This window comes from Oryctolagus cuniculus, chromosome 11 (assembly GCF_964237555.1).
Source record: "Oryctolagus cuniculus chromosome 11, mOryCun1.1, whole genome shotgun sequence".
Lineage (NCBI taxonomy): Eukaryota > Metazoa > Chordata > Mammalia > Lagomorpha > Leporidae > Oryctolagus > Oryctolagus cuniculus.
The window spans coordinates 71218590-71233120 of NC_091442.1; the positions used below are offsets into that span (position 1 = coordinate 71218590).

General features: G+C 49.0%; 1 protein-coding gene across 2 annotated transcripts in view; it reads right to left on the reverse strand.

Annotated features, from left to right (window-relative positions):
* CPM (carboxypeptidase M) overlaps positions 1–14531 on the reverse strand; it is a 142452-nt gene that overhangs the window by 20247 nt on the left and 107674 nt on the right. For both annotated transcript variants that reach the window (XM_051846436.2, XM_051846435.2), the window contains exon 4: positions 1373–1545. In XM_051846436.2, coding sequence (XP_051702396.1) covers positions 1373–1545 — 173 coding nt within the window. The remainder of the gene's footprint in view (positions 1–1372; positions 1546–14531) is intronic.

The window sequence follows — 14531 nt, forward strand, 5'->3', positions numbered from 1 at the left end:
AGGAGGATGCAGTGGTTCAATTTTATCTTTGGAGGAGCAAACAAATTTATAAGTTGCACAAATATAAGTGTACATTAGACAGCTGAGAAATTCCAGACTTCCCAAGGTGGCTTGTTTAAGTCAGAACTACTGCAGGGGCCGGCGCCATGGCTCACTAGGCTAATCCTCCGCCTTGCGGCACCGGCACCCCAGGTTCTAGTCCCGGCTGGGGCGCCGGATTCTGTCCTGGTTGCTCCTCTTCCAGGCCAGCTCTCTGCTATGGCCTGGGAAGGCAGTGGAGGATGGCCCAAGTGCTTGGGCCCTGCACCCCATGGGAGACCAGGAGGAAGCACCTGGCTCCTGCCTTCGGATCAGCACAGCGCACCGGCCGTAGTGGCCATTTGGGGGGTGAACCAACAGAAAAGAAAGGCCTTTCTCTCTATTTCTCTCACTGTCTAACTCTGCCTGTCAAAAACAAAAACAAAAACAAAAAAACAAAACAAAAAAAACCCAACCCAAACCACTACTGCAGGACAAACTTTGTGGCTCGTTCTTGGACTGCTGGCTTCACAAATGAACCAGTAACCATCATGGGCCTGGGGGCCTGGGGACTGTGCCGGGCACTGGGGATCTTAAAGCAGTGAATACAGTGGACTGGATTCCTGCCCTCAGGGAGCTTGCAGTTTAGAAGAGAGATTCAACAGGAAATCGGGCACTAAACATTGGACCCGAGTGTCCAGGGTCTACTCTAACAGGTGGGGGGCAGCAGGAGGGCATGCAGGGTCCGGGATGGCAGGTGTAACACACTTCACCTACCAGAGCACCTGGTAGTTCCAGGAGGTGAAGGGACCTGCGGGGCCCAAGCAGATGATGGAGGAGTGACCAAGGCAGCAAGGGAAGGCAGGCCCGGGGTCAAGCCGCCTTATCCAGGATGTCACATCTCCTCCTGCAAGCACCTGGCAGCCCTGGAGGACTTCAGCACATCAGTGACAAGGCACAGTCTCCGAGGCACTTGGCCATTATGTAACTCAGTTTTTTTTTTTTTTTTTTAATTAAAGATTGCTTATTTATTTCAAAGGCAAAGTTAGAGACAGAGAAATCTTTCATCTGCTGGTTCACTCCCCAAATGGCCACCATGGCCAGGCTGAAGCTAGGAGCCAGAAGCTGCTTCCAGGTCTCCCATGTGGGAGGCAGGGACCCAGGCACTTGGGCCATCTTCCACTGCTTTGCATAGGTCATTAGCAGGGAGCTGGGTCAGAAGTGGAGCAGCCTGGACTTGAACCAGCTCCTCCACAATTCCAGCCCCACCCGGTTACCTCTTGTCAGGGCCGAGGGGGTGCCTAAAGGGAGCCTTCATGTTTCATTTTTAAACAAAGGTCAGGTCCATCCTTACCTTCCATTGCTGTAAAAACAGTCGGGATTTTTGACGGCTTCGAATCCATCTGGGTTCATGGAAGGCATGATGTGTATCCGGGTGCTGTTGATGAGGTTTGTGATTTCAGGGTCTTTCCCATGGTTGGTTACGAGATAGTCAATCAGATGGAGCAGCAGTTCCCGCCCAACAGTCTGTGTGGTTACAGAAAAGGAGAAGGGTGTCTGGCCATTGGGAGAACACGCCCCAAAGCACAGATTCCCCTGTGGGACCTCTCCACCTGGCCCAGACTCGTCTGCAGGACTCCTGCTGCCCAACCTGCTGGCATGCTGGCTACTGGCATTTTTTTTTTCCCGATTGAGTTATTTGAAAGAGATAGAGACAGAGACATTGCTGGCTCATTCCCAAAAAGGCCGAAACGGCTTGGAGTCGAGCTAAGACAGGAGCCAGAAGCTTCATCCTGGGGTCTCAGGAGTGTGGCAGGGGCCCAAGCACTTGGGCAACCTTTGACTGCTTTCTCAGGCCACAAGCGGAGAATGGATGGGAAGAGGAGCAGCCGGCACTGTGCCTCAGTAGGTTGATCATCTGCCTGCAGCACCAGCATCCCATATAGGCACTGGTTTGAGTCCCAGCTGCTCCACTTCTAATCCAGTTCCCTGCTAATATGCCTGGGAAAGCAGTAAAAGATGGCCCAAGTCCTTGGGCCCCTGAACCCATTTGGGAGAACTGGAAGAAGCTCCTGGCTTCGGATGGGCCCAGCTTCAGCCGTTGTGGCTATTTGGGGAGTGAACCAGGGGATGGAAAACCTTTCTGTCTCTCCCTCTTACTTTATATAACTCTACCTCTCATATAAATAATAAATTAAAAATCTAAAGAGGAAAAGTTAAAGGGATCATATGTAAATTGGGCTCCTTAAAAAATGAATTTGAGTAAAGATTTTTATTTGCTTGTTTTCTAAAATACTTTCTGGAATGATAAAGAGGTGGAGTCACAGATACAAGTGTTATGTTTCCATGGATGGCCTCGTAATGTATGACAGCCATCATGTATACCCACATTGGATCTCAGAGAACCCTGCATTGAACATCATAAATAAATAAAAATTTATTTTTGCTTTAATTACAAAAAAAAAAAAAAATTTGAAAAGCAGAGAGAGAGAGAGAGTTCCCATCTGTTGTGCTGGTTGACTGTGGCTGGGCCAGGTTGGAGCTGGGAGTTGGGAACTCAGTCCAGGTCTTCCAGGTGGGTGGCAGGAACCCAGGTACTTGAGCCATCATGAGCGACCTCCCCAGGGTGCCCATTAACAAGAGGCTGGAGCTGGAAGCAGAGCCCGACTCACACCCAGGCACTCCCATACAGGATATGCCTGTCCCAAGTGGTATCTTGACTGCCGACCAAATACCTACCCCAGAACAGTATAGATAATAGAGAAGGATCCAAGTTTGTGATAAACATAATTTAGATTCCTAATTTCTGTGTTTCTCTACCCCCAAATTTCCAAGTTCTGTTGGACATTTGTATAATTTTTGCCATATCTATATTTCTGGCTTCCACATTCTCATGTTTCTGAAACTTTAGTCATTTGCACTTCATGTTTTGTCATATCTATATTATCCATATACTATTTTTACTTTGATTTATTTAAATGGACTTTTTACTTACATTAAAAATGAAGCTTTGGGGGCCAGCACTGTGGCACAGTGGGTTAAAGCCCCAGCCTGCAGTGCCATCATCCCCCATGGGCACCCGTTCGTGTCCCAGCTGCTCCACTTCTGATCCAGCTCCCTGCTAATGCACCTAAGGCAGGCAGTGGAGGATGGCCTTGGGCCCCTGCACCCACCTAGGAGGAGGTTCCTGGCTCCTGGTTCCGGATCAGCCCAGCTAAGGCCTTTGCAGCCATCTGGAGAGTGAACCAGTGGATGGAGCTCTCTCTGTATCTACCTCTCTGTCCCTAACTCTGTCTTTCAAATAAACTAAATTTTTTTGAATGAAGCTTTGTATCGTTAGCCCTTTGCTAGATATATATTTCTAATATACATTAAATAAAAGCATGACTATTACAATTTTTAAATTGTCATATTCACTTAGAATTATCACTAAAGAAACTGGAGGCCTGTGAGAGGGCTTACATTCCTCAAGAGAGTTTTGCCACTTTTCTTATTAAAATAGTTGGGGCCAGTGTTGGGGATTGGTAAAGCCGCCTCCTGCGATGCAGGTAAGTCCCAGCTGCTCCACTTCCAATCCAGCTCCCTGCTAATGGCCTGGGAAGAGCAGCAGCAAATGATCCAAATGCTTGGGCTCCTGCCACCCACGTAGGAGATCCACATGGAGCTCCTGGCTCCTGGCTTCAGCCTGGCCCAGCCCTGGGTGTCACGGCCGTTTGGGAAGTGAACCAACAGATCTCTGTCCCTCCCTCTCCAGCTCTGCCTTTCAAATACATCTTTAAAAAAAGTTACATTTTAGCTTTATGATAGGAAGACTTGATCAGACTTTATCAAGTTCTCCCTCTAATGCTAGCCTGCAGGACACTGCTAAGGGCTGGGAAGTGGGAAACCAGGGCAGCAGGGGGTGAACGGGCCCAGGGTCGCAGACACTGATGTGGGCTGCGAAGGAAGAGCTTTACTGGGGCCTCAGCTGGCTCGGTTAGGGCTGCACTGCGGGAAGCCATCGCTGCGGCCCAGGATGAGCAGCCCTCGGTGACATTCCTCACCCTGTCCCCTCACTGGCACATAGAGGCCCCCGTTTATGAATCTGTTACCCCAATGAACACAGAATAATTGAAATCAGGCCTAAGAAAATTGGGGCTGTGTGACTTATGCAGTCACAGGTAGCCAGAAAATTCAGAGTGGAAACGAGTACAGTCAATTCTGACTCAAGCATTTTCCTACTCGTTTTTATCTTCCTCTTCCATTGGTCCTGATCTTCCTTTTTGACAGGTAAGATTGTCACGGCAAAAAATCCTTACATGCAAATAGCCAAAAAGCCATGCAAACCTCACACAGGGTGTCCACATTTAAGAGTACATTCTGGAAGATCTGACACTGGCTGCCCTGAAGTCAGAGAGGGAGGAGCTGGGACTCAAAATTGCGAAAGGCGACTTCACATGAGACAAGTGGCTGTTGTAAGGAGCTTTCTCAGAAGGGTGCAAGGAGAGAGGAAAGAAAAAAGAAAGTGACCGGGACTCTCTTGTGGTTCCTTATACTGTTTATTGTTTGTTCACTCCCCAGGGGCCTACAGCACCTAGGGCTAGGCCAGGCAGAAGTTTGGAGTTGGGAATTCAAACCAGGTCTTGCTGGTGTGCGCAGGAATTCAGTCACATGAGCCGTTACCTCCATCTCCCAGGCTCTGCCTTAGCATGAAGCTGGAGACGGAGCTGGGAATGAAACCCAGCTGGGACCAGGGCAGCTCAACTGCCAGGCTGCACTAGCCTGCCCCGCAGCTCTAGACATTTCTAAGTGCTGACCAGAGACCACAGGATGATTTCATCAGGAAAACCTGGAGGCCCATTGAGTCTTAAGTAGCGGGTGGTGTGTGAGTGTCAGTTATGGAAACCCCTAGTGGTTCTGAATGTGAATTTCTTAACTCTAAATCACACATTCTCAAGCATGCAAGAACTCGGCACGTGAGTTAACAATGAAATTGAAATAGGGGTCAGCGCTCTGGTGTAGTGCTGCAGTGCTGGCATCCCACGTGGGTGCCGGTTCGAGTCCTGGCTGCTCCACTTCCGATCCAGCTCTCTGCTATGGCCTGGGAAAGCAGAAGATGGCCCAAGTCCTTGGGCCCCTGCATCCAGGTGGGAGACCTGGAAAAAGCTCCATGTTCCTGACTTCGTATCAGCCGTGGCTATTGCAGCCATCTGGAGAGTGAACCAGCGGATAAAAGACCTCTCTCTCTGCCTCTCTGTAACTCTGACTTTCAAATAAATCTTAAAAAAAAAAAAAAAAAGTTTATAATGAACGAACAAGCTGAAGTCAGGAAGAGAGAAGAGGAAGTGATTTTCAAAGTGTTAATTTTTCATAGCTAACTATTCAAAGCCTGGGGGGAAACAAGATACTATCAAAGGATGAAATATATTTAAGAATAACTACAGTTTCAAAATGGCTTCATTATCTTTTCAAAAAAGATTTACTTAAAAGGCAGAGTTACAGAGAAAAAGGGAGAGACAGATCTTCCATGTACTGGTTCACTCTCCAAATGGCCTCAACAGCTGGGGTTGGGCCAGGCCAAAGCCTGGAACTCCATCCAGGTCTCCCATGTGGGTGCAGAGGTTCAAGCACTTGAGCCATCTGCTGCTTTCCTGTGTGCATTAGCAGGGAGCTGGATTGGAAGTGGAGCAGCCAGGACTTGAACTGGTACTCATATGGAATGTGGGTATCCCAGAAGGTGGCTTATCTGTTGCATGACATCAGCCCCTCTTAGTGTTCCTCACCGTTAGAAAGATCTTTTGATGATCAATCTCTTATTTTGAAAAAACATTCATCAAGCTCACTGATTAGTTTTACCTTAGTTTTATTTTTCTGCTCAGAAATTGAAGTACAGTTAAGTTTCAGGCCTCCTATTTAAAGATAACACATACAGGGGCTGGCACTGTGGCACAGTGGATTAAGCCATTGCCTTTGGCTGGCATCCCATATCAGAGCCCCAGTGCAAGTCCTGGCTGCTCCGCTTCCAATCCAGCTCCCTGCTAATGCACTTAGGAAGGCAGATGATGGCCCAGGGACCTGGACCCCTGCCATCCATGTGGGAAACCAGACAGAGTTCTAAGCTCCTGGCTTCAGCCTGGCCTAGTCCCGACTGTTGTGGCCATCTGGAAAGTGAGTCAGCAGATAGATCTGTCTCTCACTCTCTGTTCCTCTGCCTTTCAAGTAAGTAAAAGTAACAATTTAAAAAAAAGGGCGAGGGAAGGTGCTGTGCTGTGGTGCAGCAGTTAAGCCACTGCCTGCAATACCAGCATCCCATATGGGCCCCTACACTCCACTTTGGATCCAGCTCCCAGCTAATGCACCTGGGAAAGTAGCAGAGGATGGCCCTGCACTCATGTGGGAGTCCTGCCTTCAGCCTAGGCTAGCTGTAGCCGTTGCAACCATCTGGGGGATGAACCAGTAGATAGAAGATCCCTCTCTTTGTCTCTCCCCGTGTCTGGAACTCTGCCTTTCTGTCATAAACAATGACATTTTACTTTATATATATATATATATATATATATATTTTTTTTTTTTTTTTGACAGAGTGGACAGTGAGAGAGAGAGAGAGAGAAAGGTCTTCCTTTTCCGTTGGTTCACCCCCGTATGGCTACTACGGCCAGCACGCTGCACTCATCTGAAGCCAGGAGCCAGGTGCTTCTCCTGGTCTCCCATGCGGGTGCAGGGCCCAAGCACTTGGGCCACAGCAGAGAGCTGGCCTGGAAGAGGGGCAACCAGGACAGAATCCGGTGCCCCGACTGGGACTAGAACCTGGTGTGCTGGCACCGCAGGCGGAGGATTAGGCTCTTGAGCCCCAGCGCTGGCGACTTTACATATTTTTTTAAGTTTTTTTTTTTTTTTTTTTTTTGAAAGGCAGAGTAACAGACCATCCACTGGTTCACTCTCTAAATGTCTATGACATCCAGGGCTGGCCCAAGCTGAAGCCAGGAACTCCATTTGGGTCTCCCACATGGATGGCAGGTACTGAAGGTCTTGGGCCATCATCTGCTGCTCTGCAGGTGCATCAGCAGGGAGCTGGATCAGAAGTGGAACAGCTGGGACTCAACCAGCACTGATACGGGAGGTGAGCGTTCCAGGCAGTGGCTTAACTTGTTGTAGCACCACACTCCCCCACTTTATATTCTTAATTCCTCTTGTCATTTTTAAAACTATTTATTTATTTGAAAGACATAGTTAGAGAGGTAGAGCCTGAGAAAGAGAGAGAGAGGGGGAGAGACAGAGGGGGAGAGGTCTTTCATTTACTGGTTCACTCCCCAATCGGTTGCAATGGCCAGAGCTGAGCTTATCCAAAGCCAGGAGCCTCCTCCGGGTCTCCCACATGGGTGGAGGTGCCCAAGGACTTGTGCCATCTTCCACTGCTTTCCCAGGCCACAGCAGAGAGCTGGATCAGAAGAGGAGCAGCCGGGTCTTGAACCGGTGCCCATATGGGATGCTGACACTGCAGGCTGGGGCTTTATCCCGTTGCACCATAGCACCGGCGCCGCCTCTACAGACATATAGATGTCTAGGATGATGCCTAGCAGAGAGTAATGCTGGCCATTTCTGGATGACAGTATTCTTGTGAGTTTTCTTTCTTCTTATTTAGTATTTTTAAGATTTATTGATTTGAAAGGTAGAGTTAGAGAGAGAGGTAGAGACAGAGATCTTCTATCTGCTGGTTCACTCCCCCAGTGGCCGCAGTGATCCAGGCTGGGCCAGGCTGAAGCCAGCTGCCTCTTCCCGGTCTCCCAAGTGGATGCAGGGGCCCAGGGACTTGGGGCATCTTCTACTGCTTTCCCAGGTGCATTAGCAGCGAGCTGGATCAAAAGTGGAGCAACCGGGACTTGAACTGGCATCCATATGGGATTTTAGTTCTGCAGGCTGGGCTTTAACCTGCTGTGCCACAGCACTGGCCCCAAGTATTTTATTTTATTATTACTTTTTAATCAAAGAAAACCTATGCCATTCTTCAGAAACAAAATCACAGTGCTTTCAGGAACACAAATGTATAACTGAAGTATATTCTGTTTGTCTCAATTCTTCACTGCGGAGGGCAAAAAGAAATTCTTGGAAATAGAACACAGAACCAACTGAAAGGTCATTTTAAAAATGCAGAGATAAGCAGATGAAATTTCAGAAGGAATTAAACAAAATGCTGTGTTTTTGGTTGGGCCATATTTTGCTCCCTCTTTAAGAGCATTTTTATGCCAAATATTATTCAAATTAATTCTTCCAACCTTAATGTAAATGTCTCTAACATTCATGTTTTATGTATAAACTTCCCTTCATTTAAAATTAAGCCTTTGAGTAGGAAACCCTGGAGAATTCAAGTTTTAAAAAAGAATGTGGTTAAAATATTGTCCATGAGCGTAGCCAGCCTTTCATTCAACACCTCACTTCCTTCCTGTGGCATGGGCACTCAATGAAAGAACCCCTCATTAGGTGGCCGACAGCTCTGATGAACCCCATTTCTGCGCCTTTCACTGATAATTCATCCTGTGGTTGCAGTGGCAAAACCCAGAAAGCAGAAAAATTCTCCATCAATTCTGGTGAGCTGTAACTTATTAGACAGATAAAATCGAGCGCCCTAGCTCCTGCGGAATGCAGGTGGCGGCAGAGGTGGTAGTTGACATGGCCACTGTAGTACGTATATGAGGGAGGGACAGAGACAGAGACAGAAACCAAAGCCACCCCACCCACGGAATCTGAAATGCTACACTGCGATGCAGCTTCCGGGGGAAGTTAAGTCTGTCCACAACGGTGCGGTACAGAGTGCATTCATTTGACGCCGTAGTTACTCCTTCCTTGGGTGTCACCTTAGAGAGCCTGCACCCCCAGCAGAGTGCCGGGGTTTGATGCCCAGCTCTGACTCCAGCGTCCTGCTAAGACAGGCCCTGTTAATCCCGGGAGGCAGCAGGTGACAGGTCCAAAGTTGGATTCTTGCCATCCACACAAGAGACCTGGATTGTGTTCCTGGCTGCCAGCTTCAGCCCCAACCCAGCCTCAGTCATTGTGGGCATCTGGGGGGAAAGCCAATAGATGAGGGTGTGTGTGTGTGTATGTGGGTCTGTGCTTTGCTTCTAACCCAGCTCTCCTGCTAATGCACCTGGGAAAGCAGTGGCCATTGCACTCCAGTGGCCCCTGTACCCACTGGGGAGCCCCGGAAGAAGCTCCTGGCTCTTGATTTTGGCCTGGCCCCAGACCTGGCTGCTGGGCTATTTGGAGAGTAAACCACTGGATGGAAGATCTCTGTCCTGCTAGTCAAATAAGACAAATCTTTAAAACTATGTATCAGCTGGAACATCGCACTATCTAGCAGACTTTCCCTGCCTTCCCAAGCTTGGGTCCACACCTATACCATTTAACTCCACACCGGTCATTACAATCCTGGACTGACACTCCCACCCCACCTGCCAGCTGAGCCTTGGGGGCAAGGATCGTCGCCACTTCCCCTGACCCCGGCACTCCTTGTCCAGCTCCTCCTCTGTCATGTATTCAGTACCTAACTTAATTCCTGTTGACACGTCTATCACAGGGGAGGTCCAGAGTGCTCCGAGGACGAGCTTTCTGAAAACACAAGGACTTACGGGGCCGAGGGAGGGGAGATGTGCAAATGCTCAGGTCATCCCATTTGAAGAATTCTCAATACTGAACACTTTATATAGGCGTGGGGGGCAAAAATGCTGCCTACGATAGGAACTCAGGATAGCAGGTCGCCCCGTCCCAGTCTCACAGAAGAGAGAGAGAGACAAAGAGGTCGTCATTTTGATATAGGGCCCAGGACAGGCACGGAGTTGGGAATAAAGCAGCTGGAAAACACTCCACAGTCTCCGTCTCTAGCCTTGTGTGTCAACTCCAACCCTGAAAATTGCAAACCCGGTATACCCACATTCCCATGACTCCCCTGGGTCTCCTACACAGGGAAGATGATGACGCCACAAACACACCTAAGCTCGACTCCACGTGCAAACACCATGAAACTCCTGGAAAACCTCATGCCCACTAAGCCCCGCCCAGGCCCCATCCTATTTGTATATTCAAATTAGGGTCCCACTGCATAAAGGAGGCTCCTGGACTTGGAAGCTCACTCTCTCTGCCTTCTCCTGGGCTCTCTCCTTGTGGGCAGCTCTCTGGCCCTCCTGGCAAGTATCTCTCCTCTCTGATCCAACTTTCTGCTTATGATCTGGGAAGGCAGTAAAGTCTCCCCTGCACTCTCGTGGGAAGAAGCTCGCCGGAAGAAGCTCCTAGATCCTGGCTTCGGATCAGCCCAGCTCCAGCCGTTGCGGCCATCTGGGGAGTGAACCAGCGGATGGAAGACCTTTCTGTCTGTAACTCTCTTTCAAATAAAAAAATCTTTTTTTTTTTTTTTTTGACAGGCAGAGTGGACAGTGAGAGAGAGAGACAGAGAGAAAGGTCTTCCTTTGCCATTGGTTCACCCTCCAATGGCCGCCGCAGCCGGCGCACCGCGCTGATCCGATGGCAGGAGCCAGGAGCCAGGTGCTTTTCCTGGTCTCCCATGGGGTGCAGGGCCCAAGCACCTGGGCCATCCTCCACTGCACTCCCTGGCCATAGCAGAGAGCTGGCCTGGAAGAGGGGCAACCGGGACAGAATCCGGTGCCCCGACCGGGACTAGAACCCGGTGTGCCAGCGCCGCTAGGCGGAGGATTAGCCTAGTGAGCCGCGGCACCGGCCTAAAAAAATCTTTTAAAAAAAACCCTCTAAGTACAAACATTTAGACATCAAAATACATCTCAGAAACCATCTGTTAATTTATCTTTTATCTTTAGGTTAAACGACATGGCCACTGTTATCAAGGGAATATTTTTCCATTCAAAATATGTATCCTGGAATACATGAACTATGACACCAGACATGAAATTCTAAATGTGATGTGGATTTTTTCTGAAATCTACACCTGAAAAATGATCATAGTAAAAATGAGTCATCAATGTTTAAGAAACAGAAGGTTAAAAAAAAAAAAAAAACAACCTACAACCTCTAACCTTCTTCCTTCCCCACCCCAAAGTGGATTACAATTCAGTTAAACTTAACAAACCCATTAACTACCTGCTGGCCTACAGGTGCTGAAGTCAAGGGTTCCAATCCAGGCTCTGACCTGTACTTTGTCTCCTACTGCGTTAGCATAAAGCTGTAGGCACCCAATTCTGGTTTTTAAATGTTTGCTTGTTTTCATTCCATTTGAAAGGCAGAGAGAGATAGAGACAGAGATTCTATCTGTTGGTTCACTCCCCAAATACCTACAACAGCCAAAGCTAGGACAATCCAAAGCCAGGAGCCAAGAGCTCCATCTGAGTCTCCCATGTGAGTGGCAAGGACCCAAGTAGTTGAGCCGTCTATCACTGCTGCCTCCCTAGGTGCATGCCAGCAGGGAGCCAGGACCAGCAGGCACTCAGATACGCGATGCGGGTGTCCCCGGCAGTGACATAACCGCTGCATAAAGGCCTACCTCTAGGCACCCAATTCTTTAAGCACAGTCATGCCTCGCTTCGGTATTTCCAGTAGGGAGGAATGAAAGATGTCTCACCAATGTAGACAGTACTCGAATGATTTTTTTCCTACCAATATTTAAGAGCACGTTTCAGAAGACAGGGACAAGACAAAGCAAGGAGGGCTCCGGGAAGGAACAAGGTGGCGATGGTCTCAGGCTGCTCTCTGGCAGCCACATTTAGGCTGAAGATGTGAGAGATCCCTAGCTTCAGAGCTCTTGCTTTTGGATTTTTGGTTATAGTTCACTACAAAGTAAGCCAGGAGAAGGAGGAGGTGGAGGTGGTGGTGACGGTGAAGGGGGGACAAAGACCTCATCTCAAACATCTTATATATTTGCAGGGTTCAGGGAATGATAGAGAAGTCCAGCGTGCCCAGCATCAGCCCTTGCGATTAAAAAAAAAGACTTCAGGTGAAGCAAGTGCAGCTAATTTGGAGCCTGCATAAATTAAACCCGGAATTCGGGCTTCCACAATTCACATGCTTCAAAGTGTATGCAAAGTAGGGCTGGATAAACCAGAGAAACACCCAGCAGTCTTATGAAGACCAGAAAGGCAGGCTGCCCGCAATGTTTCTTCCTTGCTCTTCCAAAAGCAGCATGAACACTGGACGACGGAGGCTCATCGCGGGCACTTTGTCACTGCCCAGGGCGATTCCATGGCAGTGAAGGTATAGGAAGAGATGGGGACAGAGATGGGTGACTTGGAGGTATTTGCTCTAGTGTAACTCTTTATGAAATGGGGATGGAGGGGTAGCATTTGGCACAGTGGTTAAGATACTGCTTGAGACACCTATATCCCATATCAGAGTGCCTGGGCTGGGGTCCTGGCTCTGCTGCTTGCTAATGTACACCCTGGAAGGCAGCAGGTGACAGCTCACATGGTTGGACCCCTGCTCCCCACACAGGAGACCTGGATCGAGTTCCGGGTACCTGGCTTCAGCCCGGCCCAGCCCTGGTTGTTGCAAGCATTTGAGGAGTGAGCCAGTGGATGGAAGACCTTTGCCTCTTTTAAAGAAAATGAATATAACTTAAATTTAAAAAGTTGGTGTTGGAACAACTGAGTAGCAATCCAAACAAAACTAATTAGAGATCACAGATCTATGCATAGAAGCAACATTCTAAAGAGACCAGAAGAGAGCATAGACAGCAGATCCACAGCTGGGCAGGGCTCGGGCTCGGGCTCGGAATTCAGAGAGCTGCTGACCACACACAAACCTGAGTCCCTTCTTGGTATGTGCAACCGATACACAGGCCCTCTGCATAGGGGTCAAGGCACTTGGTGTGTGTGTATGGGGCCGGCGCTGCGGCGTAGTGGGTGAAGCTGCCACCTGCAGTGCCAGCATCCCATATGGGTGCTGGTTCAAGACCAGGCTGCTCCACTTCCCACCCAGCTCTCTGCTATGGACTGGGAAAGCAGTAGAAGATGGCCCAAGTCCTTGGACCCCTGCACCAGTGTGGGAGACCCAGAAGAAGCTCCTGGATCCTGGCTTCAATTGGCTCAGCTCTGGATGTGGCCATTTGGGGAATGAATCAGCAGATGGAAGACCTCTCTCTCTCTCTGCCTCTCCTTCTCTGTGTAACTCTGAATCTCAAATAAATAAATAAATCTCTAAAAAAAATGCACTTGGTGTGCTCCATACTCAATAAATGTTAGAAAATTCTAGTATTTCCTTGTCAAGCTCCATATAGAGTCGTCAGCCTGATTAATGTGGCCCAGGGAGCCAACGCCACAGCAAGGATGTGAGCCAACGGCCAAGTTACTGAAGACAAGAAAAACACCTCCAGTGTGGGCCCTATTCTGAGTACACACAGAGAACATGGGCAGTGTGCACGAATCAAGAAGTAGGTTTCACTTCTTTCCTAACAGCACTCACCAGCAAATGGGGTGTATTAAGTGGACTTTGCCACCATCGTTTGTGTTCCACATTCCTGAATGTGGCCAGGCTGATTAACCTGGACTCGGCATCGACCAAATGAGGGCTCCTCCACAAGTCCTAAGATGTGGATTTGCCAGGATGTTTCACCTGACCAGCGAACCTTTGGATCTGCCTTCCAACTCAAAGGGGCACAGCTCCAGGTTACGCTAAGAAGCAAACGCAAGCTTGAGTGTAGGGAATTCTCCAGGACAGACAGCTGATGGGTCTAGTGTCATGAAAAGGGGCCTGAAATGCTAGCTTAGAAGACATGCAAGGGGCCGGTGCTGTGGTGTAGTAACGCCACCACCTGTGACACTGGCATCCCATATGGGTGCTGGCTTGAGTCCCAGTTGCTCTACTTCTGATCCAGTTCCCTGCTAATGCTCCTAGTGCTTGGACCCTTGCACCTATGCAGGAGACCTGGATGGGGTTCCTGGCTCCTGGCTTTGCCCTGGCCCAGGCCCGGTCATTACAGCCATTTGGGAAATGAACCAGCGGATGGAAGATCTGTCTCTCCCTCTAACTCTACCTTTCTAATAAAAATAAATCTTAAAAAAGACATACAAGATACACAACATATCAACAGATCTACCGAATAGGACACATGGCCCTGGACCAGATCCTGATTTGGACAATTTTGAGGACAGGTGGAAAAACTGGGAAGTGTGAGATCAGATAAAGATATTGCAAATCTTGGGGCCAGTGCTGTGGTGCAGCAGGCTAAGCTACTGCCTGTGGCTCTAGCATCCCATTTGGGTACGGGTTCGAGTCCTGGCTGCTCCACTTCTAATCCAGCTCCCTGCTAATATGCCTGGGAAAGCAGTAGAAGATGGCCCAAGTCCTTGGGCCCCTGCACTCACATGGGAGACCCAGGAAAAGCCCCTGGCTCCTGGCTTCAGATCAGCCCAGCTCCAGCCATTTTAGGAATGAACCAGCGAATGGAAGACTTCTATCTTTCTGCCTCTTTCAAATAAATAAATCCTTTAAAAAGTGTTACAAATAAGCCGGTGCCGCGGCTCACTAGGCTAATCCTCCGCCTTGCGGCGTCGGCACACCGGGTTCTAGTCCCGGTCGGG